Consider the following 23,979-nt stretch of genomic DNA (forward strand, 5'->3'; position numbering starts at 1 on the left):
AGGTCTATCCAGCTGATAGGTAGGGATTGAGGACCGAAGTCATTCTCTGCGCTCTCGGCTTGTTGCCTCAGTGCCTCGGCAAGCCTTTTATGATCGAAAGCCGGCCGACGATCCTTCTTCCGAGCGTCGACGAAGATGAACTCAAAGTTACCGGATGATAGGTAATGTCGGTACTAAAATGAATTTCCACCAGGAAGCCAGTGTGGTGATACGGCGGCCTGCTTGATGTACTCTTCCTCCATGGTGTGAGGACTGGGACGGCAAATTGGCACACAAAAAGATGAAACGCAGAGAACGGTTGCAACAAGAGTACGGTTTCCCAAGGCGCTATCAAAATGTCGCATAAATACTAGCGCTACTTTTAGGCAACCATGCAGCTCAGTCGGAGAGGCGCCGTGATGGTGCCGATTTAAGCCGGCAGGCCTTGCAACGCTATTGTTAGCAGGCACTACTAGCATGCATCTGGCCAAACCTGGCCAGCCACTCGTCTTACGGCATTAGGCGTTTAGAAGATCTGGTTCAGTCTTAACTTTGTGGTTTTCAACGCCTACTTTGATGCGTAGCTAAGAATTCCCGAACATCTACGTGTACTGCCGATGCCGGTCATCGGCAAGGATTAGCCGACCGGGTCGGAGGCCGGGTGGAAAACTGGAAATTGGACGGCCCCGCACCTGAACAAAGTTTCACAAACACCACGCGCCAAATAGACCAGCAATTCTGGCCCTTGCGACGCGCGACGCGACGGACAAATGCCGCCATGAAGGCGCGGAAGAACCGGAAAGTCCAGAGAGACTTCTTCGCAGATTCAAAAACCGAGAAGGGTGAGGCGTCCCTCACTTTATGACGCCAGCGCCGCATGCTGACAACTGCTTACCTTAGGATGTGTCAACTGTGAGCGGCGTCGGATCCGATGCGACTTACAGCAGCCGGTATGCTCCAAGTGTTGCAAGAAAGGTCTCGAATGTCCCGGGTACAACCGTCCGCTGCGATGGGTTAACGGCGTGGCCGCTAGAGGCCATCTCCGGGGCCGATCGGTGCCTACTAAGGCTTCGCCTCCGGAGTCCCCACTGACACCGGCCGCAGCGGGACATTCGCCGCCGGAAACGGTCGTCGGAGGCAAGAAATTATTGGCCCAGGCTGTGGAGCCAGCATTGGAGCCAGAACCTGTCAATCTTCCAGCGCCTCTGGGCCTGGATCTGTCCGTCTCGAGCGCCCGTTTCATGGATTACTACCGACACAACCTCGCGGGTCTGATGGTTTGGTTGGACTCCGAAGAGAACGATTACCGTAAACGCGTCGTCCCGCTAGCTGAAGATCAACCGGCTATTGGCTTCGCTATCATGGCGTTCGCGGCCCAACATGGAGCCATGACCTTTCCTCACGAGAACATCGCCACGATGGCCGAAAGCGCTCGAGACAGGTGTCTACAGCTGATTCAGTCTCGGGCGCAGGAGATGACCACCAAAGTGATTCAAGGCTTTGAGCTGAACACTCATTCCGACATCGCCGATGCGGAGTGGATGCTGGCCTCTATCCTCATCATCGGCAACTACGAGAACGCCAGGTGCTGCCCAGGGGTCGCTGACGGACATAGGCGGGCCGCCCGCACTATTGTGAACTTGTTCAGCCACTCGGTGTCTGCCGAAGGCCGCGAACTGTTTGCGTTCCTGCGTAACCAACTGGCTATCGAAGATGTGCTAGCCGCTACGACATCGTTCGACCCATCCCTGATCAAAAACGCAATCACGCCTGTCCCGGGCTCGGATTCCCTGGTGTTCTCAAAGTACCTCGCATTCTTGCACCAAGTCACACTGACTGCTACAAAAGCCGTCGAGATCGACTACTGCGAAGAATCTCGGGAATCCTATCTCACCCTGGCTGTCGTCCAGTCCGAGCTTGAGCAAGCGCGGGGTGCTACTCTCATGGCTGCTGGACGTCTGGGACTGGGAAGTTCCAAGATGACTCGCGACTTCGTGCGACTGGTCGAAGTATACCACAACGCCGGACTTCTTTATTCCTTCCACTGTCTTGAAATCTCCGGCAGGGATAGTGCTGAATGGATGACGGCAGCTGGGGGGCTGTTTGACCAACTCACCGGGTTCGAGGACCAGGCCACCTCCATTCAGAATCTACCATGGCCGGCGTTTATCGCCGGTACGGTATGCCACGGTGATAAGCAGCGACAGAGGACGATTCTGAGTGTTTTTGACGCTATTCACGAAGCCACCAAGTTCAATCACTACCTTCACGCGGTCGACTTCCTCAAGACCTTCTGGGCTGGCCGCGACACCGATTGGCGTCCTCTTGCGCGGTTAAGAGAGGCATCGGGACAAAGAATTATCGTGGCATGAGTCATTTCTACTTCGGAATGTGCTTTCCGTACGGAGTGTGGTTTCCATTCGGAATATGCTCTCCATTCTTGAGATGGGTCCCGATGTGGTCTCAAAATCTCACACTTAAAAGTCAACCGTCTCCTCGTCTTCAACCCCAAACAGCACCCTCATGGGGTCCTGGTACTTCATGAACCCGACACCCGGCTCACACAAGCCATAACCCAAAAGACGCTGGGCTTGCGGCTTCATCTTCTTGACCTTCTCAAAAGGAACCATGAGAAACTGGTTCTCAGCGGGGCGAAGAGTCGGTTGGCAAAGGAATATGCCAACCGTCTCTCGATACTCGTCTCTGTCAACAGTGATTAGTCGCTATTACATGGCAGATTGATTGTCAGACGGGTCTCAGAGTAGAACTTACTTGGTAATGTTTCCTCCGCCCGCATGGTACGTGTTCCCGAGGAAGATAAGGGCATCACCAGGCTCAAGCTCGGCGGGGACCGTCTCGGAGTTGAAAGGTCGACGCTCCGGACCCCATAGATGAGAGCCTGGGATGACCACCGTTGCGCCGTTCGCAGCGGTTGTTTTGGTCAACGCCGTGACGCAACCGATCATCACCGGCAGCTTCTTGTCGTGAGGGTGATAGTCACTGGTCGAAATAAGCCCTATTCCGCACGTCTGCAGACTAGGAAGTACTCACTTATCGTCACGGTGCAGAACCTGCTGCTTTCCACCTGGATTCACACGGAACCCCACCGTCGATGAAATGATGGGCTTTCCGCTGACAGTCTTCTGATGGTCCTCCCTCCAGAACGTGTACGAAGAAGAGACCAGGATGTTGGCCACATCAGTGTAGAGCTTGTTGCAGGCGAGCTCCACGCACCCGTCCGAGATGCCCAGCAACCCCGACGCTCTCTGGGTTGTTGGCGGGAAGAATCCGTACTTGTCCGGGATGTCCTCATCGAAATAAGGCTTCAGGTCTTTCTTGATCGACTCTGCGAGCTCACGCGCGATGAGCTTCTCGACGATGACACCCCCATCGCGGTTGATGATCTCAACCAGCTTCTCGGGTGTGGTTGAAGGGTCTGTGGCATCACAGCGGGCCAGGGATGGCCGGATGCTGGGGTTCTCTGTTGATGCCATTCTCAATACGATCAAGCACGTGTTTAGGACTAAAGAAGAGATAGGCTTTTACCTTGATGGTCTAAACGGTCTAACCAGGGATCTTTATATTTTCAACCTGCGTCAGACCTACCCCATCAGTTGTTCACACAACGAAGCGTATTAACCCTAAAGCAAAGGACGTGTTTTGTTTCCATTTTCTCAAGATAATGCCCATTTTGGGTTGTTTTAGTTGAAGGGGGCAGATGTCAACGACTTGCCCTGTCCATGCAGACGAACCCAGGAACTGTTTGGAAATCGAGCCGATGCGATGGGACGGACGTTTAACCCCACGGGATCCATGTTGCGTTGAATTTTCTCAAAATAATGCCCATATCTGGTTAGCGTAACATCAAGTGCCATAAGGTTCCGGAAACTCAAAGTGGAGGGGTGGAGATGGGACGAATCATTGACTTCACCTCTTCAAGGACAGGCATTATGTGTCAAGATGCACAGAAATAGTGTCAACAAAGATTCCACCGAGAGAAAATGAAAGTAACGGCTTAAGGGAGGAACAGGGTCCTAGTGAGGTATCGAAGTCTCTTTAATGCACTGAAAAGGAAGTTCTTTGAAAGACAATCTCTCGGGCTACTGGAGTTTTCAATTTCGGCTTACACCATGCGCTATGTATGGCTGACGATGTGTTTTCTGGTGCTGCCCGCAGCACCGCATCGCCCCTGACAATTTCTCGTGTACCGTCTCGCATCTATGTAAAGGCCCATTTACAACTGCTCAGAACTTGGCCACCTTGATATCCTCAAACTGGGTAAGAGCGTTCGCCATCAACTGAAGCGTGCCCAGGGGCCACGCCAGTCCGCGGAACTCCTCCATATCCGCAGCGTCATCCCTGTAAGTGCGGACGTCCTCGTCGTCGCGGCTGTACGGGCCGGCGCAGGGGAGCTTGAAGCCGTGCTGAGCCCAAACCTGCAGGCGGCGACGAACGATGTACACGGCCAAGTCCTCGTTGTAGGTCTTCAGACGGTTCACCTCGTGCTTCTCGAACTTCTCGACCGCTTTGCCGAAGTAATTGGCGTGCTCGGAGTAGTCGAAGTCGATGTACGACTGAGGAGCTTCATGGCCCCAGCGGTCGCAGAACATGAATGTGGACGAGAAGCTGTGGCCGTCGTTGATGCAAGAGAATTTGACGAAAGCTTTTGCCCAGCGGCGTCTTTCAGCGATGTCGGGCATGTCGGCCTGTTGATGAATGTCAGTCCGGAATTCCGTCATGTAAGTAGTGGAAAAGATTGAAGGTTACCGATGCCTTGGGGAGATGCGCCTTCCATCTGCCAACCATGACGACCAGCTGGCTGTCGTCTCGGGGAGCCGGGAAGGGCCGCTTGCCGACCGAATCGGCGGTGGTCCAGCCATCTTCGAATACCAGATCCCAAAGGCCGTTGACGTTGACGTCCTCGAACTTGAAGTTGGGACCCAGGGTCTGGCCGAGCTTCTCCCAGACATCGCCGCAAGCTGCGATCTCTCTAGTGGGAACTTCATTGTGGTGGCGATAGACGATACCTCTCTCGCGTCCATGGTACCGGCTCGTCGATGTTGATTCCCGTCTGCCAATTCTCAATAACTGGAAGTTTTCGGGGAACTCGCCGTTCCAGGAGAGTCTGCGTGACGAAGGCATTGTAGGACGGTGTTTGAGTCGTTCTTTGTGTCAGGCCCTTGAGGGTGTGTCGTGTATGTCAGGCGGAACGCTGATTTGCAAATTGCAGATCTCGGTTTCGCGATGGAGGCGTTGACGCGAGGTGCTGTGAGCGTGCTGCGTTTTCAAATGCCGCAGGGTGGATGGGTTTCTGGCTTTGCGTTCGTTTGATGACAGAGTCGGTGAAGAAAGTTAGAATCATTGAGGGAATCAACTAATTTATAGTATGGTGGTCTTGGTACAACCCAGGAAGCCGAGTTTGGTGAATTCTTCCCACCTCATGACTCCATTCCGTCTTATGTTCTGGTTGTGGAGTTGTGCGACGACCGACTGGTGACTTGTTTCTTGAGAACGGCGATTGATCTTAAATTGTGGTATTGGGAAGTTTTTCAAAATCAACCGATGTAATTTTCACGTGATCCTCGTAATACGAAACGATGAGGACCTCCAACATTCGAAGAGACAGACGAACTTCCATTGTCATAACTATGACGTTGATGTCCGTAAATCATGACAGAAGAAACGAAGCATAACGGATAACATGTTCAATCAGAGGTTTCAATTAATAACAAATTAGCGGCACAATTCCAGTGGGAGAACGGCTTCTTGCTGCCGGCTGTCCATCCGATAGCACCTTAGCAAACGATACCCGAGATTGCCTCAATCTTGACCACTGCGTTTGCCTCGGAAACACCATGGAACGAAAGAAAGCATTTGGCGAAAAGTTGGTTCCTGAATCTAGATCGACTTTTCAGGCAGTGGCCCGCTGAAACTGGAGTTTTTTCCCGAGCGAGTAAAATATTACGACACACCTCAAGACGGGGTTCCGTTTGCCTAGTGCAAAACTGCCCACACCATGAGACGCGATTTTCTTTCATGCCCATAGCACCTGCCTGGAGATAGAACTTCCATCCTTCCTACATCTGGATTCTTCCTTCTTCCTCACCACCATCCTCCGCTCTCACTCTGTCACCACACCCCTCGCCTTCCCTCTTTCCCGCGAGCCTTCCCAACGCAGGCAGTCACCAACTACCTATTACATTCACCAAAGAAGGTAGTCATCCCATCTTCAATGTCACTCTCTCAAATAAGGCAGGTGCTGACCGGCTACCAAGCTCCCTCCGATACCATCATGGCTCCGTCCTCTACCACCGTCGTCATCTCGGGCGTCCGCCACCTCGATAGTTCGGAGAAGGCAATGGCCGACGATCTTCTGCGAGCTCTTCGACACCACAATTGTCCCAAGCCTTACGATGCAAGGCTCTTCCCGGAGGAGAACACCTGCGAGCTCATCCTCCAGAAGATGTCAAAGGCCGCCTACGAAAACATCCCCATCAGCGACACCCAGCGTTGGTCTTTCTGGGCCATGGTCTTTGCAAACGGATGGGATACCGCCAGCCCCAACCCGCGTCCCGCTAGCCTTGGCGCCCGGACTCTCGCCGAAGCTGCCTACTTCGTTGGCAAGATTATTCGCGACGCTCCTTCCATTGATATCGATGACATGGCCATGAAAGAGCACTTCATCGGCGACCAGGACCAGCCCATTGCCGGAACCTTCGAGGGCAGCGACGAGTACATCATCCCCAAGGGCCAGAAGGTCACCAAGAAGGACGACGACAAGGCCGGCACCACTGACAACGATGACGAGACCGACACCGAAGCCACCGACACGGTTCCTGATCATCGCCGCGCCGGCCAGCCTTCTGCCATCAAGCCGTTCTTGGACTGGCCGGATGACGGCGTCTGGTACTTCTGGGTCGATAGAGAGGGTGGCCACCTTGAGCCTGCCGATGTGGCTCTGGTTCGCGACATGGACCTGGAGGACGTCAAGGACAAGGTCCGGGAGCACTATGACAAGAACGAGATCAGGCGTGTTGGAGACTGGAACAGGGACATGGTGATCTGGATGGTTCGTGAGCGCCTTATTTCCGCTGCCAAGTCGAAGAGCGCTGGAAAGAAGTTCAATGTCAAGGTGCACGCCAGGAAGGAGAACTTGGATGATCTCCAGCAGATTCGCACCTGCCTGGCCGAGGTCGAGGATGAGTCTCGCCCTGCTCTGAACGTCCGTCTCTCGGCCTACAACGTCAAGCACGGCTTGCCTTCCCTCCCTACTATGCCCTCCTGCGCCTGACACTTCGATGCAATTTGTGGCACACGAGGACGCGATGTAGACGCAGCAAGGTAGATACAACTCTGGGTGATAAAAAGGACTGAGACTTTTCTCCGCTATCGCTTGTCTCTCTACTCCCTCGAGTGATTTTTAGTGAAATCGACCACATTCCATTGTTTCGAATTATTTTATAATAGACACGGTGGCAGCTTCGCGGCATCAATATAGGTAGGAGGAAAGCAGTGACGTGACAGAGGATTGCACATTGGGCATTTGAGGTAGTCCTAGAGTAAGTGCAGACATTCTTGCTTCGTTGCTTCCGTTTTGTGGTGCCAGAAACACTCGCAAGGAACCACCGGCCACTTGCTCCGCCTGCCTCTTTCCTAAGAAAGACGCCGTAGAATCTTGCCATGGCACCTCATGTATTCAAAACGTCGTCCAAGCCTGCTGTCATCGCTGTTGTCCATCTGATCAAGCATCCAGCTCGTCTTACCCGTCTCAATAGAAGCATCATTCCAGGACTGTTTGCCGCGTGGCATGTACCAAAAGACTCAAGGTAAGCAGCCATGAACTCAACCTAATGTCTTTTCTGTTCACTAGAAGCTAAGAATCCAAAGTATTGAATTACTTCAACGAAAACATCTCGAGATCCGCAAACGTCAACATGACGGCACCGCCATTCGTCATGTCAAGCATCGCAGAGACCGAGACCATGTGCGACGACCTGCTCATAATGCTCCTGGCGCGCAAGGACTACCCTCGAAAAAAGAATATCACTGTAGATGAGCTCCGCCCTGTCTTCTGGAAGCTTGTCTTCTCCGACGGCTGGGACACGTCTCAACCCAACCCCAAGCCTACCGCCTTCGAACCCATGCGCGAATCGATGAACGATTACAAAGGCATCCACATCGGTCAATACTTTGACGAAGGCAATGGAAGAAGGGGCTCTTGGGAACAGGCATGGCTGAAGGTTCAATTAAAGGAGGACGACCTGTCCTTCTGTTGGTACGGCTTGAAGGGTGAACGAACTCTAACAATAGAAGTCTTGTGGCTAAGAGGGACGGGCGACGTAAAGGCAAAGGCGGTCAACGACTGGGATGCGAGAGAACTGACCAAGGTCAGCGATTGGAACGCTGATATGATCAGGTTCTGGGGTCGACAGCGTCTCCTGAAATTCGTCAGGGAGCTAAACGGAAACACCTCCGATGACGGCCAGACAGAATACGTTTTTGACGAAGTTGAGGAAGATGTCCAGAATCTCGAGAAACCCCGTCTTTGCCGACAAATTCTCCGAGAGAAGATCAAGAGAGAGCGACTGGAGATCGGTCGGATTGCCAAGAGCCAGACACAGAACCTCAGTGTTGCTGATCTATATGACAGCCATCAAGGCGACCAAATCAACAACAAATTAAAGGAGGATGATGTTCACCTGAAGGAACTGAGGGAGGCGAAGGAGATGCTGCTGCAGTTATTAACGGAGGCTCAGGTGGACTACGAACGGCACTATTGGTAGTTGCTGAAGAACTTCAGCCGCGGTATATTTTCGCGGTTGATATTGTAGGAGGCATGCATTATGTACAGAACATGCCTGTTCCGAGGTCAGGCTCATACAAATATGTAATAATTCACGAGTCAGTGTCATTAGTTCACTTGATGAATGTAAATGGACGGTGAATGTGGGAGAGAAACCCTCCCGTCGAGAAGATGATCGTATTCATGATGGCGCTTCACCCGGGGTATCCTTCCTCCCTAACGCCTCCGAAACCAAACGGACCCAACGGCCGAAGCCAGACCAAGCCAAAACCAAAGCACATCTCCCCTCCCCTAGGCGGTCTCCTCCTGCTCATCCTGCTCCTTCAGGTACTGCTCGACGAGGCGAACCTGCTGGAGCTCGCTGACATCCTCCTGGACGTCCGGAACGGGCTGGGGGCGGCCGATCACGCCAACGCCGGAGGTGGTGCGGACGGCGATGGTGGTGATGCGGGCGCGGGCCCAGTGGACGGCCTTGGCCCAGTTCCACTCCCCAACCCGTTCCATCTCGTTCTGGTCGTAGTAGTTGGCGACCATGCCCTTGATCTCCTCGTACGACATGTCGCCCTCGATGTCGACGGACTCGGAAGGGACCTTCTGGCCCTCGTCATCGATCCAGTAGAAGTCGAGCTTGCCGCCGAAGGCAAAGCTCGCCTTGAATTGGACGGGAGCGCGGGCGCGGCGGTATTCGGGCACGATCTTGCCCTTGGACTTGATGGGAACGTCCTCATTGAGGGTGCCGACGTAAAGAGCGGTCTCCTCGATTTTGCGCTTGCGGAGGGGGGCCGGGGCAGGGTTGGCGGAGTTGGTGGTCCAGCCGTTGGCGAAGACCTTGACCCAAAGCTGGGCGCGGATGTTGGTGATGGAGGGGGCATCGGCGGCAGGGTAGTTGCGCTCGATGAGGGCGGAGAGAAGGTCGTCACAGATGGACTTCTTGGCCTTGAGGTCGGCAACACGGGTGATAACGGCCATCGTCTGTTTATTTTTGTCAGCTTTTGAATATTCCTTTGTCTGAAGAGTATTATAGGTGAACGCACGATGGATGATGTGAGATGATGAGTAGTTATAGTGGTTTGTGTGAAGTGTGGTGAAGGCTAGAGTTTGTGTGGTTGTTTGTTGGTGGGAAGGTTGTGAGGTTGAAGTGAGGTGAGGTAAAGTGGAAGACCTTTTATCTGAAAACCAAACAATGCCTCCCACAGTTGGGACTGAACAACTCATAACGGAAGGAACGAAAATTTTTCATCTGGAATAAAGACTGCCAAAACAAAACTCGACCTAAGCCACTATCCCAACACAATAACCCAAGTCTAAATCAAGCATTCTGCACTCGAAATGTTTCTTCCCTCCTTGACCTTCCAGACATAGACAACGGGACTGGTTCCATTCTGCACCACGTCAAAACAAGGGCCCAAGCTGCCCTCAACTGGTTTGATCAAAGGCTGCCCTGAAGAGACCTTGTTCCATTCATCAACGGCCTCTTGTCCCAGCGCTGACCTAAGCAGGGAGAACCATTCTTTTGAGCCACAATTCCCATCCTGTCGACAAGCTTGCAAAAAAGGGATCGCGAGATCGTCCAGCTTCTGGGCCCCGTTCGACTTGGCCCTCATCTGGGCATCGATATTCGCGAAGTGAAGCATCCCCCGGCCGTACGGAATTCTCTGGGCGTCCCGTATCTCCCACGCGACCTCTTGCGCACTTTCGTCGCTTCTGTTGTTGGTGGGGTTTTGGTAGTATTCCGAGGCGCGAGTGTTCATCTCGTCGAGGTACCTCTCGGTGCTGAGCATGCCGGCACGCCAGAGAAGCCTCAGAGACCAGAACTCGGCTGCGCCCTCGTTGTACCGAGACTGTTCGGCGTTGGTCCCGCCGGACCACGGCGTCCAGTTATGCGTCATCTCGTGAGCCAGAAGAGTGGTGACCTTGTCCAGAGACAGACCAACGTCTCGTCTGTATCCGAAAAGGAAGGAGCGAAGCAGCGCCGTGCCGCCGGCGCCGGGCCCGACTGTCCCCGAGCGCTGCTCTTCGTTGATACGGATGAATACGCGGTACGGTTCGGTTGAGTTATCTTGCCAGAACTTTGTTGAGTAGGCGAGTAGTGTCTGTAGATACCTTCCGACTTCGTTGATATCGAAGGGAGTCTTCTCTAACCAGTATACACCGAGCTTATTGTCGGGACCGGTAGCAGGCAAGCTCGGGTACCCCTTGACGTCTCCGACGATGAAGAATGTCTGGGTCAGCTGGGTCAGGGGTCCGACGAAGCTGGAGCTATGGGGCCCGACTCCGTCGGCCCAGGTATACGCCGCGCTTTGGAGAGATGTGATGTTCCATGATACAGTAACGTTGTAGTCGTCGTTGGACATTGGGTTCGGGACGGGTACGACAGCCCACATGGAGCCGGTAAGACCACCGGTCGCATTTCTCAAGTCGAAATGGGGCCCGGGGAGTGCGCTAGTATTTACAACGGCAGGGTCGGCAGTAAATTTGATCGATACAGGTCCTTCCGTAGCTCTTTGTGCCGTCCATATCTGGTAAGGTAGGCCGAATGCTCCTTGGTCGACCTCGTGAAATCCCAGGGCCAAGTCGCCTTTGTCATCGGTTGCGGTCACGCCGTCACAACCATACTGCGCGGAAGGTACGCTGGCGATAGTCTTCGGCAGCATCACAAGTGTTTCGTTGCTTCCACTCGGCTTACTGAGTACGATATTGCCATGAAGGCGATACTGATCGGTATCCAGGCTTGGCGTCAATGTTAGATGAAACGATGGTTTCGATGAGTCGTTGGAAATGGCGGACGCTGCGCTTGTGAGACATGATAGCCAACACAGCAAAATACGCATCAAAATCATTGCGAGTAAGGCAGGAAAAACACGGCCAGTAAAAGCTATGTCGATACCGGCAGATTTTAGAACAGACTGACTTCTGCCGTCAATTTATTGAGGTTGAAAATCCGTTAAAATACTGGTTCGTGATTTGACCCCTCTTCAAGTGAAGTCAAAAAGCGGTGCTGCTGCCCCAAAAAGGAAGTCGGGAGCGACCAATACCCAGCCAGCATTTGACTCGAGCATCTTATCGCTGTCTTCACCTTCGAGCCATAGTCGTTGCATTATCACCCATCGCCATCTTCCGATTTTTTTTTCTTCCTACGTATTCAACATAGAATACCAGAGTGATGAAAAGTAAAAAGAAAAAACCAAGCTAAAGCGCGATGACCCAAACCAACCCAACTCTACGGTGCAAGCGAAAAGGGGATAGATAAGTGAGGTGATTGTTGCGTGCTCGACAGAATGGAAACAATAAATCGAACAAGCTTAAAAACAATTAGAATGCTGCTGCAAACATTAATCAGACCTCACGCGTCCCGGGAAGGGGTCGGACCTACAACCACAATTCGTCGGAAATTCGGATTCTTGTCCGTGTCCTTTTTCATCTTTCGCGTGATAGGCCCAGCAGCACTTTCTGTCTTGGCTGCGTTGCCCTCCACAATCTTCACCAAATGCCGCTTAATAAGCGGCACGGCGTCAAGTAAGAGCTTCCAATACGCGTGCACGCCAAAAGCTCGTCTGCCTTTTCGCCTGGCAGTGACATCATATTTGAGCTTGGAGCTCTGCTAAACGTGGGTAACTGACTACGAATATCTCGGTTTCGCTAAGCGGTCGATACTCGGCAAGTTCTGGTCCCCAGAACGCCTCGCCGTCTCAGTCTTTTTTGCTGGCCGCAACTGAGTGGCCCCTCCACTTACCGCCGTGAAGGATGCAGCTAGTGTGTGTTTTCGCAGTGTTTCAGAACCCCACCGCCGGGAGGAATCGTTTTGATCAGAGGTTGACGTTGAACTTGTATGAGCGACAGCAAGCGAGAAAGGTCAATGTACCTTTTGCGGGGTGCATTAGTGTAAAGCCAGGTCAATCTAGCAGTTTATCGCCATCGGAACATGAACTCGGGAGATTTCCCCGGAATGTGGAGCCGGTTAATACACTCTATGCAGACGTCAGACGACAGAAAACTCTTAAATAATACATATGAGAAACTTGAGCACAATATCGTGCGCGGTATTTTATGGTTTCCTTGAGTAACAGTGCCGCAACCAGTGAAGCCCTCATCTGTTGTGCAACATCATGCTGTCCTTACCTCTTTCAGGGCGCGAGCATACGTTCAATCATGTTGCTGCGTACGCCGCCGCTTTAGCCCTCCTCCTCGTCATAGTAACGGTACGTTCAATATTTGGCTCAAACCAAGCCGTCTGACTCATTCATCAATAGTTTCTTCGACGGCTGCTGAACGACGGCTTGAGTGACGTACCTGGCCCATCATGGGCCAGACTAACAAGTCTTCCTGTGACGCGGGAGTCAATACTGGGCCGTCGTGTATACGTATGTTTAGTGCATTGTGGTCGTCTTTAGCCATTTACTAAAATAACCTACAAAAACTTGAGGAACTACATCAAAAGTACGGTCCGATCGTTCGTGTCGGCCCAAGGGAAGTCTCCGTAGGTGATTGGAAACATCTACGGACCATATACACGGACACGAAAAGCGTCGTCAAAGATCCTGGCTTCTACCAGGCAGCTACATTTGTGGGCAAAGAGAATGTTTTCAGCATGATGCAAGTAGACCAGTCTCACGCATAGAGGGGCCTTCGCACCCATGGCCCCCTTGCTTGCGCATGTTACTGACTAAGAACTCAGAAACGTTGCAAGCCACGCTGCCAGAAGAAAGATGAGCAGCCCGCCGTACTCGCTTCAGTCAGTTGCCAAACTTGCACCCATCATCAAAGAACGGGCCCAGATCCTGGCCAACCGGTTGGCAGCCGGCGCATCGGCATCACCATCAGGAACCGTAGATGCGTACAAGCTGTTTGGTTTGTTCAGCCTTGAGATAGTCTGTCAGGTTGGGTTTGCCAAGCGGTTTGACGATGACTCCGTTGAGGGCGATGCTTTCAAGCTGCTGCAGGCAATGGATGGGGCTGCGCCGACGCTCATTTTCGACGGCATTCTGCCTTTCTTGCGACCCCTGCGTCTTGGACATCGAATGCCTGGCGCCATTGGCGAAGCATACCGCTGCCACGCATATTGGACCGAGAAGTCGTATGAAATGGTTGATCACTTTCTGAAGCACTCAACCATGGACGACAAGTATCTTCTAACACCACTGATCAAACAAAAAGACGGATTTCTAGAGCGAAAGCTGAATCACGAGGAACTGGTTGAGGAGGCGATGAACTACATGTTTGCCGGCTCAGGAACCACGTCTTCCACACTGACGTACCTCATTTACGAGTTGTCTAGGCCGCAGAATGCTACAATTCAGAGCCGTCTTCGGGACGAAGTCATTGCCATCTCTTCAGATGACATCGTTGGAATTCGGTCTAATGCCTATGTCAACGCCGTTGTCAAGGAAACATTCCGCCTCCATCCGACCATCATTTCTACGATACCTCGACTCGTCGGTGCGCCACTGCAACTTGGTCGCCATACAATACCAGCAGGCACGGTGGTCGGCATGCAAAACTGGATACACCACCGCGACCCTGCGGTCTTCCCTGATCCTGATCATTTCATACCAGACAGGTGGCTTGATGCTACCGAGGCGATGGAATCTTCTCTTACGCCATTTAGCATTGGGAGGAGGGGCTGCATCGGGCAGAATCTTGCGTGGGAAGAAATCTACTGGGTCATTACTGCTTTGTTCCACTCTGGACTCGAGGTTAGGCTTGAGCCAGAGATGAAAGAGGGAGACATGGAGATGGTGGATCGATTTAATATCGCGCCTCGAGCCGGCAAGCTTATGGTTGAGGTAGCGAGGGTGCACCCATCCACATTCTAGAGGTGTCAAGTTGCTTTAGAGGCGAAGAATGCCATCTTGACGAGTCTATAAGATCAATATGCCACAGCCAGTGTTTTCTACTTAAAATATGAGCCCAAATGTCTGCGATGATCTGAAATGTCGGATTGATGTTATGTTAGAATTTCAAAACGTTGTATGAGATGAGTGCGCACACCTCCGTGAATGAAGGTTAAGGACATCCGACTGCTTACTACTGCGACGCATAATGCAAGCCACACGATTCGACGTTTCTACGTCGAAAGTAGAGCCAATTCACAACATTCCTTGATGGCTGATACCTTAAAGGTCCCTTGCTGGATGATAGGCGTAACACAACTGAAGCCACGTTCTTTGCTCCCCCAAAATGGGAGTTTTGAGCGAACCCTCAAGGCCACTTAAAGACGTGCTCACCATTCCGAGGCTGAGTTGAGATAACTTCAAAGAGAATGAACAGAATACCATGTAACGGATCTGTGTCACAGCAGGAGCATCTATTTTATTCGTTTACATGTAAGAACGAAACTCGAGCCTCGTCCTCGAGACGGTACGTGCTCATTCTGATAATGGTTTTATTTGTTCATCAGCAGTTATGCTTCTGCTGGTTAACATACACACACTCTCTCTGCGAGCTTCAATATGTAGGTGTTTCCGAATTTGGACTGTATTACGGTTATCTTCAAGGTCAGCTGCCCCGTATTGATCCCGGCGTCCCGCAAGTTCTTTCAAAAAGATGGCAAACTTGTATCATCTCCGTCTTGTGTTGATTGGAAGTACAAAATCTTCACGCCACTGGGGTTTCACGAGGCCTACTCTTTGGCGGCATCACTTATCTTCAGTTGTAAGCTGCCACCGTAACTTCACATGAGAGCTCAGCGATGAGCCTGGACAACTGACAGTTGCCGTCAGGTATTCTTTCCCCCCATTCCTATCCATAAATCAACTGTCTTTCCTCGTTTTTTGGGGGCTGTCTTCTTTTAGTTCAGATTGCCTGCATCCGCTGCAAAAGTATCGCGAGCGCAGCTCTCCGAGTCTTCTACCACCAACCACCTAGCCCTCAGCTATTCCAACCTGCCACGTTTCACCGGACATTGCAAAGTATGGAGATCATACGGCCTTCTGCTGTCTCTCTTCGAGGTTCGAAGTTCGCTATTGGCGCTGCTTTCTTGCATGTGGTTATCATGTTCACATCACATGTTACCGCGGCTCAGAATTACATCAACGATTCTATTGACCTCTCGACTTCAACTGGGGTCCCAAAGACCCTCCCCTGTGGACCATCCGCCCAGGGGATCGTGATGATTTTCTCCAGAACAAGACTGCATTTCTCCAGAAGCGCGATGGTGTTCCTTGCGATAACCCGGATAATCCTCAAGTGCAGATGGAATGTGGCCGAGAACGACACAACCTGGGAGCCCGAGTACCTCATCCAAGATGCCCCTCTCCTGTGGAAGCAGTACATTGCGACCTGCGACCACCGCGCCGTTCTGGGTCCTCGAGAGAGGGGGAGCTGGCACATCCAGAGTGTCAAGTCGCATACTTTTCCAAGCGGCAAGAATAATGAGAATGCCATGCTGACAGTCACCTGGGTTGGATCCACGGACGAATCGGTCGTGTCCGAAGCCTTCGTCAAGCGACACGACCCTGGTTTGCTCGACGAGTACTGGGAAAGCATCGGCGGACGCAAGTGAGGGCGTTGCAGAGGGTTGGTCTGGTCTGGGTGTGGGGTGAGCTGTTGTGTGGCGGTCCCACGATATCCATGGAACACTTGAAGGACTGGAGCGAGTGACGATTTTTGGTGGTGGGAGACTGGCTACAAGAAACGGCAATGCATGCGAATAGAATTCTACTTGGAAGGGAAACCGCAAGCTCAGCTTTTATTTCGAGCTTTTATTTCGACTGCAGAATAAAAACCCGTCGCGTTTGGTGTTCCGTCCTTGTCCTTGGTTCGTGAGAATCTGCAAGGGTCTGCATCGTTTTCATATTGAGGGACATGTCATGCACTTGTGGTGGCATACGATGGGGGAATCGCGATGCTCGCTTGCCTGCTGGCGCAGACTTTGCGCAGACTTTGCGCAGCTGCCATGCAGACTTCTACAGTGCGAAATGTTTGCAGCCAGGTGGCGTAAAGTCGCAAGCTCCTGGCAGTCACATGACATTGGGTGGTCTCGCGTTGCGCAAATCTCGGGTGACGTGCTGCAGCGTGAAGATGAGTCAGCCACCGCAAGGGGTCCCTGCAAAGTGCACTGTGACTCGCTGTAACGCCGCGCGCGGAGTAAGCCAACCTCACAGAACGCATAAGCCCCTATAAAGCTTAAGCAATAGCTTGGGTAGTGTGGTATTGATATAGTGGAGTATTGCACTAGAAGAATGAACACAAGCCTGTCGTATTATTCCGCTGCGTACGTAAGATCAGAAGAACATGGACCACGTTGTTACAGTTAGTAGCTTACACGTGACGTAGCGTACTTGTAACGGATATGGGGATAACCATAGCAGTAAGGGAGTGCTTGTTAGCACGTAAGGGAGCGCTAGATTTGAGATATTGAGACATTGGGTCTGCAAGGGCATCTTTGCATTTCATACGATCATCCGTCGTGTGGTATCTATATAGAGGAATTGATCAGCCCCTTTGCTAGTTATCTTAGGAGTCAAGGCCTGTTGTATTATCCCTGCTTCGCACGCACGATTGTAACTGGACCCCGTTTTTACAGTACTAATATCTTTCAGGGGAGCGCGTGCGCTAGAACAGATGAGAGAAATAAAACACAAAATTACACCCAATCTGACAGGGCTTGCTCAGGTACTTCGAGCAGAAGCTCGGCTACTTAGCTACAAGCTCAGGCTCGCCTCAGTCTAGAGCGGCGACTGCTCAGGGTTGCAGCCAGAAAAGGTGGCAGAGATCAGTGAGACAAATATGGTTGGGTCGTCTCCGTCGATATGGTCATCCAGGTCATCTAGTATCGCGCCAAACCACTGGACCAAATACCCAAAAGAGATGCGTCTGCCTGGGAGGCAGTGGAAGTGGCAGGTGCCTGGGACGGTGCCTGTTCCTAGTTGGCGCCGTCGGTCTGGGTCGCAGTCCTGTCCGGCTTGGCGGCAGCAATGATGGGGGTGACCGGGCTGCGGGCGGCGGCAGAGGCACCCTTTCAACGACCCAGACTTCGGACGCCAAGGGCCTGCATGGCTGCGGCACTCGGCATGTACCATTTCTTTCCGGACAGCCTCGCCATTTTGGAGTTGTTCCTGATTTTTAGCAGTGATTAAAAGTCAGAGCTGTTCGCCGTGGACCGATTGGCTTTTGCGACGCAGACAAACGACAAGTGCTCTTCGGTACGTACCTCACCCAACCAGAACGAGGCAAGACCAGGCCTGAGATTGTCCACGTTCGCAGTGGGTGTCGTAACAGTAATTTCGAGCGGGTTGGTTGTTCGCGAATGGAGCAAGGTAATTCACGTCCAGAGAACTCGTACTGCCGCCGTTGCCTTGATGCTTCCCAGAAATTCGACCCGAGCACCTTCTGCAGGGTAGTTGTTGCTTGTGCAGCCACCTCGGTCTTCCAGGTTCCTTCTCTGGGTACATCTTCAGCTCGAGAACGAGAAGAAGAGGGATCTGGGGGGCATTGTCTGCGCCGGCCCTCAGCAAGGTGCTCGGTGCATGGCGTAGGTACGTGCCGTGCCGCCTGCGATAGCTTCCCAGACCGGGATCCCGCAACACTGATTGGCTGCCCCCAGCACCAACGTCTGAAAGCCCCCGAACAAGTGCGTGCCTTCGCCGCGCCTGCGCAAGGGAACGTTGCATGCTTCTCCGTGGTCTGCTCTCTTCTTCATCTTCCTGTCTTCTCCCCAAAATCATCATCGTCAACATCGCCGTGGCCCACTTCTCCAACGCATTTCCGGCCTCGGGTGGCTGCACTCGCTCCATCGCCACGCCAATGTCCCGGTCACAGCCAAATGTCCTGATCGTGGCCCATGTCGTCAAATCGGATGGGACAATCTGCAGTGGGGAAATCGTCACACTTGATTCTACGACACATGCACCTGCATCGCAGCCGATGTCCTGGTCTCCAATGTCCTGATTTTTTGGGACATGTGAATGCTGACGGAAGGAGTCCTCGTCCTTGTCCTGATTTTCCGGGACATGCACCTGGGTCCTCAAGCTGCACCTCCCAAACTGGTCAGTCTGTCAATCTTCATTCCTCGCCGCACCTACCTACCTTTCCAGCTTTGATGACCTTTCTTTCTGCATGGCAGCCGGCGTTCCCATCCCGACACAGCAAAACTCACCCGCCACGATCTCCTTCTGCGATTGCGAACCTGTGCGACCACGAACCCCTCTCACTGCGAAACTCTCCGACCACGATGCTCTGCCCACGAACCTGTGCCCACAAACCTCTCCGACCATACCTCTGGGGCTGCGAATCTTCGATATCTTAAAACACAGCGATGCGACGAAAGGCAAGGCACCAATCGTCGGTCTCATGGTTGTGCTCATCGTGTGCCAATCCACCTAGGCTCTGGGGGCTGCACATTTCGAACCAGACACCGAAGCCGTTTTGCCGCATCGACTCGGCGATGGTGATGACCCTGGTAGCAACACAGCCGCACTAAAGGTGTCCAATGGGCCACTGAGCTCTTGCACGGTCTGCAAGTCCTTACACCTAGGCCCACAGGCTGCAGGCCTCCTTGCCAAAGTCCTACGACAACCCTGTCGACCACAATTGCCTCCCGATCGGTAGCCTTCAACCACGGCCGGCATCCGTCAGGAACCTCGTCGTTTTGGTCGTGGCTGACACTGACAAGGTCGCGGTCACAAGAACCACCCCGATTGTGCTGCCTCCACTATTGCCTGCCTGCCACGGACCTTTCTTTGCCCAGCCTCTGTCTCGTGCTGTCTGGTCTCCCCGAACACTCCCGTGCCTTGATGAGCTTGACGTTCCAAAATTCCGCCTGCTTTGCCCATAATTCGTGCCTCTCCCGCTTACTTAGGTGCCATTAAACACCGAAAACGCGTTGATGAAGCCTTGGACTTGGAGTCTGGGGGTCCGTCCAGGATGATGCTTCGTCAGTATCGCATGGCAGCTGCACTGCGCCCCACGTCCACGCCAGGCCAAGTGCAGCCTCAAGCTTCACACAGCCACACAGGGTGATGCCGTGGCTGACCTGCCGATTCTCAACCAGCCGCGCCATATTGCAGGGCAGCCAACCGGAAAATTGCCGGGCGTTCTTAAATGACGACATCCCCGTCCTTGCAACGTGAACCGCGAATGGGTGGGGTCCACAGAGCTCCCTTTGACATGAACAAAACCCCGACCAAGCACAACTTCACCCTGCGGAAGACTTGATTGGATTCCGCCCCGAAGGACTGTCGCTGCCACACCATTCGCCATAAATAACATCAATTCATCCGCAAGCATGGCCAAGTCCTGAACGCACAAAACAGGAGCTCCTGCTCTGCCTCGATTACACCCCTATGCTGTTGCGACCAACCGACACACGCCAGAGGCTGCTCGAGCAAGCCACCTCCCGTGCATTTTGCTGCTAGCCAAAAGATTCCCACGGAAGCCCTTGCCATCATCGTCATGGACCCATCCCAGCGTACATAGTACCCAAAACGTCACATCTCCAGTGCTTGGCCACCCCCTACTACAACAAGTACGCACATTTCCACCCGGTCCATCAGCAGACACTGACATGACTTCAAAGTCCCTCCAGGCCGACGAGACCACCATGACAACACACAATCCCAACGACCGAACAATCCCACACCATCACTCTGCCCTCGTCACGGTCCAACCGACTCTCAGACCCATCCGCCGCTAGCAAAATTGCTAAGCAGCCCACCATCTTCGCCCAAGAACGATAGAAGACAGGAACACCACAAGGTATCCGAGGGTGACCAACCCGCTCTGCCACTGCCACTAGGAGATGTTGAGCCGGCTGCTCACCTTCAGGACGATGGTGGGGAGGGTTGGCGTCTCCAGCGCAGGCGCCACTAGGAAGTAAAGGCCGAAGTACCGGTGGAAGAACGTCACCGACTCGTCGAGTTCCGCCGCTGTCGGCAAGCCGGACATGGGAAGCTTCCGCCGCACCCCAGCCTCGGCCTCGCCATGAGTCGTTGGGGCCGGCATTGGGACGAAGATGTCCCGCTCATCGATTGGGGGGCCTGGACGATGTTGCGCTGGCGCATCGGTCCGGGCCTGTGGCCGAGGGGATTGGGGGCGAGCCGGTGTTGTCTGAGGGCTGGTTGACTGGACAGTCTGGGGTTGTGGCTGGGCTGAGCGTTGGAGCTCAACCCCTGCCTCACCTTGCGGCTGCCGGTCGGCCAAGTTGGCTGGTGAGGCGTCTGAAGGAGGTGTGACATCGGCAGGTGCAGCTTGGCTCGTTGGCTCCATGTCGACTAGACGGATGAGTATGGGCGTGACACAGTGATATGGAGGAACTTACGGTGTTTTGGAGGAGAAGTTGAGTGTTTGGTAATGAGAATGTTGCTGTTGGCTTGTGGAGGAAGGTTTGTTGGTTGCCTGAGCTGCAAGTTCTGATGGGGCGAACGACTTGTGGATGGCGAGAACTATTCCTATATGCCTCTTCTGCTCAACACCAGACCCCCAGGCAGAAGTTAAACACGCTGTGCTTTTCCACATCTATGGCTGGCTGCAGAGCCACCGACCCCATATTTCAGTCAGTGCCCAAGACTTGGAAGGCCATAGGAGCACTTGCAATGGTATAGTGGCGACGATGATGCTTCTGCTGCTGCCGCCTCCGGAAGACAAGGGCGGTCAAAGCAGCAACAAGACAGTAGCAGGTTTCTTGCATGCCTGCATGAAAGCAGCCACCTGGGGCCTAAAAGACCAAATCTCCTGCCAAAAACGTACCAACACTGCAGGTTGCAGATGACTGGCTGGGTGCCTGAGGACGGTCTCATGCCACCACAAACAAAACTCACATCAACACTCCAGATGACTGGGTGCCTCAGGATCTTATCTAATCCCATCCGACGTACCTTACGCACCTTCCACCCAAGTGCCTTCCATCCAAGTGTGTGCCTTCATCCTCACAGCCCCATTCACAATTCACCGTCTACCAGCAAACACTCCACCCCTCACCCATCTTTCTTCCATCACAACGCAGTGCACTCTTCACAACCCAAGCACATCACCATCTCCCACACAACCAAGAATCGCATTGCAAACGCCGCCGCCGCCATGAGACCGGAGCAGCAGCTTAACGACCTCATCAGAACCTTCCCAGGCCCAGATGCTAACACTACTGCTGTGCGTTCCTAGTTCGAGCGCATCATTAGACGTCGCGAGCTGGATGTCCCCAAAAACTGGCGGCTTTGCTTGACTGGCTATGAGATGAACCACCCGGGGCTCACTGAGAGCAAGGTCCAGCAGACTCTACAGTACTACGGCCTTGACACCCTTGGTGCCCAGTACCTTGCCCAAGACGTCCTCCATTGTCGCAAGGTCAGTTTTTCCTCGCCCAAGTCTCCACTATGCAAATTCTTGCTCCCCTGCCTTGCATTTGTTTTTGCTGACTTGTCCCTGCCTCCTTTTAGAACTACAATTACTACAAGATGCTTGCCGAGAAGGAGGGAAAAGTCTGGCCCCCGGAGGATGTCATAGAGAATGGGAAGGCGGGACTGAAGGCGGAGCCCACCTCCAAGGCCATCGTCATGATGTTGGGTATGGGCATCGTGCTGTTTTTGGTCATTCTCTTCTTCCTTTTCATCAAGGCTGGCGCCTGGCTTCACCCCCAGCTCTGAGCTGGCCAAACTCCAAGCGCCAGCCAGAGTTACTTGGGCACCCGGACGCGGAGGGGGAGGATTCGAAGATTAGGGCATACGTGCGTGTACACCTGTGCCAGCTAGGCAGCTGGAATGGCGATGCACCGCCAGATGAGCTCAAACATTTCTGTTCCGCAGGATATTTACTCAATTTCACATACTCGGTTGGGCCGTACCCACTGGACGCCATCTTCTCTCTAGGTTTCTCTGTATGATGTTGTGATACCTTGATCGCTCTTGCCTTGATGAATTCAAGTTGAATCTGGGTCTCTATCTTCATGGTCTAGCCTGTCGTACACGGGGCTTTCTGATTCTCGGAGGTGCTGCGGATGCGTTCAGTCTCAATTTATTCTGCTGCTTCGCACCGCCCTCTCCAGCCACACCTTTGTGCGCCACACCTCCATACGCCACATCTTTCAAACCACCGACGCGCACCGCAGAGACAATATGTACAACCACACAACCAATCACACGTATGCCGTTCCCATACTCGCCCGGTTTGTCGCATGGCGGGCCATGAAGATGAGGCTGAGAATGCACTGACCAAGTTTGTCGAAGATATGCCAGCGTGGGGCATCTCGAAGGCAGACACGGCTGTACAGCATCTGCTCCCGGCGATGTATCGGATGCGCCCTGTCTCAATCGCAGTCTTTTCCTTACCGGACGGCAGGAGATGATCCAGACGACCTCGCAGCTGTCGCGCCGTGCCGCATTCCCACGGAAACGGCTTCCTCGGGGATGGACCCAGGTTCGATTCGAGTCGGGTTCAGGACTGCAACCTCGCGAAAGCTTGGCTGGCAGCGAGAGGCGAACACGAGCGTAGGAGGGGCCCCAATGTCGAACATTCATGGAGTGTTTGTGTGGTGGCTCACGAAGCTTGTCAGTCGACCCGGGTCAGAGAAGAAGCTTTGGACACATTACACAACACGACCGGGGCTGGACGCCTTACATCATGACGAGAATATGCGTCACGAAGTCACGTGCTATCGCGACCAACTTCTTCGATGCCTGGCCAAGCTGACGTTCCCGTCCTGAGTTGCACCAAGCCCAACAGTGTCCCAATTCGAGCCCGAAATCCCCCGCGTCGCAAGCGAAGATCGAATGCCACTCGTGATTCCATCTCCTGGGGAGTCTTCGCTTTTCTACAAGGCATCCCCGTCGAATTCGGCCGCGCTCTGCAGGAAGTCCTCAACCAGATCCACAACTGGCACCCAATCCCGACATCGTCTCCATGACCCCAACTTTCCAAACCCGCTCGTCATCCCCGACCACGCGCTTCAGATGACTACCTCCTTGGCCTTCCGAGCAGACGACGAACCTGTGAAGCATAATAGTCACCTTGCTGTTGGATCTTGGTGTCTTCCGTCCCGCCGTCTCTTCAGAGTCATCACCGTACCCACAAACGCCGCCATCTCGACCGGCCAACTCCAATGCCGGTCAAAATTACAGCAGTCCATGCCGTGTAACTCCATCGCTGACGATTTTCTTCTTCCTTTTTGCATTCCCTGTTCAACAGCTCATCTACGCCCCCACTTGCAATACCCCTCCTCCGTCCTGCCACGGGTAATTCCAGCCGGTACACTATGCACGATTGCTAGC

At 53.3% G+C, this 23,979-nt stretch overlaps 11 protein-coding genes across 11 annotated transcripts; 6 read left to right on the forward strand and 5 right to left on the reverse strand.

Annotated features, from left to right (window-relative positions):
- Positions 1-1,067: 1,067 nt before the first annotated feature.
- On the forward strand, positions 1,068-2,351 carry CkaCkLH20_12977 (uncharacterized protein; the record flags this gene model as incomplete). The annotated part of the gene is made up of 1 exon (XM_038895688.1): positions 1,068-2,351. The coding sequence occupies one exon, from the start codon at positions 1,068-1,070 to the stop codon at positions 2,349-2,351; it is 1,284 nt and encodes a 427-aa protein (XP_038739045.1).
- A 105-nt stretch (positions 2,352-2,456) lies between these two features.
- On the reverse strand, positions 2,457-3,473 carry CkaCkLH20_12978 (phytanoyl-CoA dioxygenase; the record flags this gene model as incomplete). The annotated part of the gene is made up of 3 exons (XM_038895689.1): positions 2,457-2,682; positions 2,752-2,979; positions 3,031-3,473. 3 exons carry the CDS (start codon positions 3,471-3,473, stop codon positions 2,457-2,459), a joined length of 897 nt encoding a protein of 298 aa, XP_038739046.1.
- A 750-nt stretch (positions 3,474-4,223) lies between these two features.
- Positions 4,224-5,121, reverse strand: CkaCkLH20_12979 (uncharacterized protein; the record flags this gene model as incomplete). Its single annotated transcript, XM_038895690.1, has 2 exons — positions 4,224-4,685; positions 4,747-5,121. The coding sequence occupies 2 exons, from the start codon at positions 5,119-5,121 to the stop codon at positions 4,224-4,226; spliced, it is 837 nt and encodes a 278-aa protein (XP_038739047.1).
- A 1,150-nt stretch (positions 5,122-6,271) lies between these two features.
- On the forward strand, positions 6,272-7,270 carry CkaCkLH20_12980 (uncharacterized protein; the record flags this gene model as incomplete). Its single annotated transcript, XM_038895691.1, has 1 exon — positions 6,272-7,270. One exon carries the CDS (start codon positions 6,272-6,274, stop codon positions 7,268-7,270), a length of 999 nt encoding a protein of 332 aa, XP_038739048.1.
- A 643-nt stretch (positions 7,271-7,913) lies between these two features.
- On the forward strand, positions 7,914-8,762 carry CkaCkLH20_12981 (uncharacterized protein; the record flags this gene model as incomplete). The annotated part of the gene is made up of 1 exon (XM_038895692.1): positions 7,914-8,762. One exon carries the CDS (start codon positions 7,914-7,916, stop codon positions 8,760-8,762), a length of 849 nt encoding a protein of 282 aa, XP_038739049.1.
- A 311-nt stretch (positions 8,763-9,073) lies between these two features.
- CkaCkLH20_12982 (uncharacterized protein) lies at positions 9,074-9,751 on the reverse strand (the record flags this gene model as incomplete). Its single annotated transcript, XM_038895693.1, has 1 exon — positions 9,074-9,751. One exon carries the CDS (start codon positions 9,749-9,751, stop codon positions 9,074-9,076), a length of 678 nt encoding a protein of 225 aa, XP_038739050.1.
- Positions 9,752-10,086: 335 nt separating this feature from the next.
- CkaCkLH20_12983 (peptidase m61 domain-containing protein) lies at positions 10,087-11,436 on the reverse strand (the record flags this gene model as incomplete). The annotated part of the gene is made up of 1 exon (XM_038895694.1): positions 10,087-11,436. The coding sequence occupies one exon, from the start codon at positions 11,434-11,436 to the stop codon at positions 10,087-10,089; it is 1,350 nt and encodes a 449-aa protein (XP_038739051.1).
- A 2,052-nt stretch (positions 11,437-13,488) lies between these two features.
- CkaCkLH20_12984 (uncharacterized protein) lies at positions 13,489-14,595 on the forward strand (the record flags this gene model as incomplete). The annotated part of the gene is made up of 1 exon (XM_038895695.1): positions 13,489-14,595. The coding sequence occupies one exon, from the start codon at positions 13,489-13,491 to the stop codon at positions 14,593-14,595; it is 1,107 nt and encodes a 368-aa protein (XP_038739052.1).
- Positions 14,596-15,932: 1,337 nt separating this feature from the next.
- CkaCkLH20_12985 (uncharacterized protein) lies at positions 15,933-16,283 on the forward strand (the record flags this gene model as incomplete). The annotated part of the gene is made up of 1 exon (XM_038895696.1): positions 15,933-16,283. One exon carries the CDS (start codon positions 15,933-15,935, stop codon positions 16,281-16,283), a length of 351 nt encoding a protein of 116 aa, XP_038739053.1.
- Positions 16,284-20,512: 4,229 nt separating this feature from the next.
- Positions 20,513-20,986, reverse strand: CkaCkLH20_12986 (uncharacterized protein; the record flags this gene model as incomplete). Its single annotated transcript, XM_038895697.1, has 1 exon — positions 20,513-20,986. One exon carries the CDS (start codon positions 20,984-20,986, stop codon positions 20,513-20,515), a length of 474 nt encoding a protein of 157 aa, XP_038739054.1.
- Positions 20,987-21,796: 810 nt separating this feature from the next.
- On the forward strand, positions 21,797-22,359 carry CkaCkLH20_12987 (uncharacterized protein; the record flags this gene model as incomplete). The annotated part of the gene is made up of 3 exons (XM_038895698.1): positions 21,797-21,865; positions 21,950-22,060; positions 22,153-22,359. The coding sequence occupies 3 exons, from the start codon at positions 21,797-21,799 to the stop codon at positions 22,357-22,359; spliced, it is 387 nt and encodes a 128-aa protein (XP_038739055.1).
- Positions 22,360-23,979: the final 1,620 nt, after the last annotated feature.

This window comes from Colletotrichum karsti (genome assembly GCF_011947395.1).
Source record: "Colletotrichum karsti strain CkLH20 chromosome Unknown Scaffold68, whole genome shotgun sequence".
Taxonomy (NCBI): domain Eukaryota; kingdom Fungi; phylum Ascomycota; class Sordariomycetes; order Glomerellales; family Glomerellaceae; genus Colletotrichum; species Colletotrichum karsti.